Source organism: Nematolebias whitei, chromosome 21, assembly GCF_014905685.2.
Source record: "Nematolebias whitei isolate Nwh7 chromosome 21, NemWhi1, whole genome shotgun sequence".
Classification (NCBI taxonomy): Eukaryota; Metazoa; Chordata; class Actinopteri; order Cyprinodontiformes; family Rivulidae; genus Nematolebias; species Nematolebias whitei.
This window is the reverse complement of record NC_056518.1, coordinates 34,358,749-34,359,791: the sequence shown is the minus strand read 5'-3', so window position 1 is coordinate 34,359,791 and position 1,043 is coordinate 34,358,749. Positions and strand designations below refer to the sequence as shown.

The following is a 1,043-nucleotide window of genomic DNA, read 5'->3' as shown; positions in this document are numbered from 1 at the left end:
TTTAGCTAGTGTTCTGCTTTATTTAGTTTTTAGCTAGTGTTCTGCTTGTTTTAATTTTAACTAAATGCATTTGTCTTTTTAGATTTGACCGAATGTTTTAGCTTGTTTTTTAACAAGTGACACTTGATTTTCTTTGTTACAGATGGAGCTGGAGAACCAACAGCTGAAGGCTGCGAATATGAAGCAGACAGAACAGCTCATGCTGCTGCAGGACAAACTACACTGTGAGTCCTGCTGAAGTTTAGAACTGTGCACCGTAAACACTTCCAAATTAATAGTTAGGTGTTTACATGAACTGCAAACAAAAAACAAAACTCACTGGCAAATAATACTGTTTGAAAACTTAACGTTTCAAAAATAATTCTTCTAATTTGTTGCTTTTGTTTGCAGCACTTTGGCCAACGACTATTGTTCTTAAATGTGCTATACGTATATATAAATTAAATTAAATTTTATTGGGAAACATCATTTTAAAGTCATTTGAGTTGAATAATTATCTGAATTTTTCAAAAAGTTACAACTTAAAAAAGATTTGGAACATTTGATTATTTCAGTACAGGTATAATTTTACTAAAAGCCATGTTGTTACAGCTGCAGAATGTACACTAACTTGGTGTTGTTTGTTAAAATAGGCACAAATTAAAAATAAATAAATAAATGGGAGCATGTACTAGTGCAGAAGTTATTCATGCCATGCACACTCATGTACACCATCATCCAGAATTTACAAAATAGCTGTTGTGGAACAAAGAGATTCCCCAAACAACCAGGTGTAAGATCATCAGATTTATTACAGAACTTTGGAGAACAACCAGCAATCACAGAAGATCAATACATTGATAAATTCACAAAACTTATCAGTGCCTTCACTTTTCTGAGGCTCTGACTCGTTCTGACCTCCTGAACTGAAAAAGTCAGTTTTGTAGAAAACCTCCAGCCCCTCCCCTGATGCCAGGCCGTTATCAGGAAACACAGCTGCAGACAGATACAGACAGCTGCAGACAGCTGCAGACAGCTGCAGACAGCTGCAGACAGATGCAGAC

The 1,043-nt window shown here is 35.8% G+C and overlaps 1 protein-coding gene across 1 annotated transcript in view; it reads left to right on the top strand.

Moving 5' to 3' along the window:
• The window catches only part of plekhh1 (pleckstrin homology domain containing, family H (with MyTH4 domain) member 1), a 51,454-nt gene that overhangs the window by 15,300 nt on the left and 35,111 nt on the right, over window positions 1–1,043 (top strand). Inside the window, exon 6 of the mRNA XM_037695217.1 lies at window positions 143–224. Within this exon, the coding sequence (XP_037551145.1) occupies window positions 143–224 (82 nt within the window). The remainder of the gene's footprint in view (window positions 1–142; window positions 225–1,043) is intronic.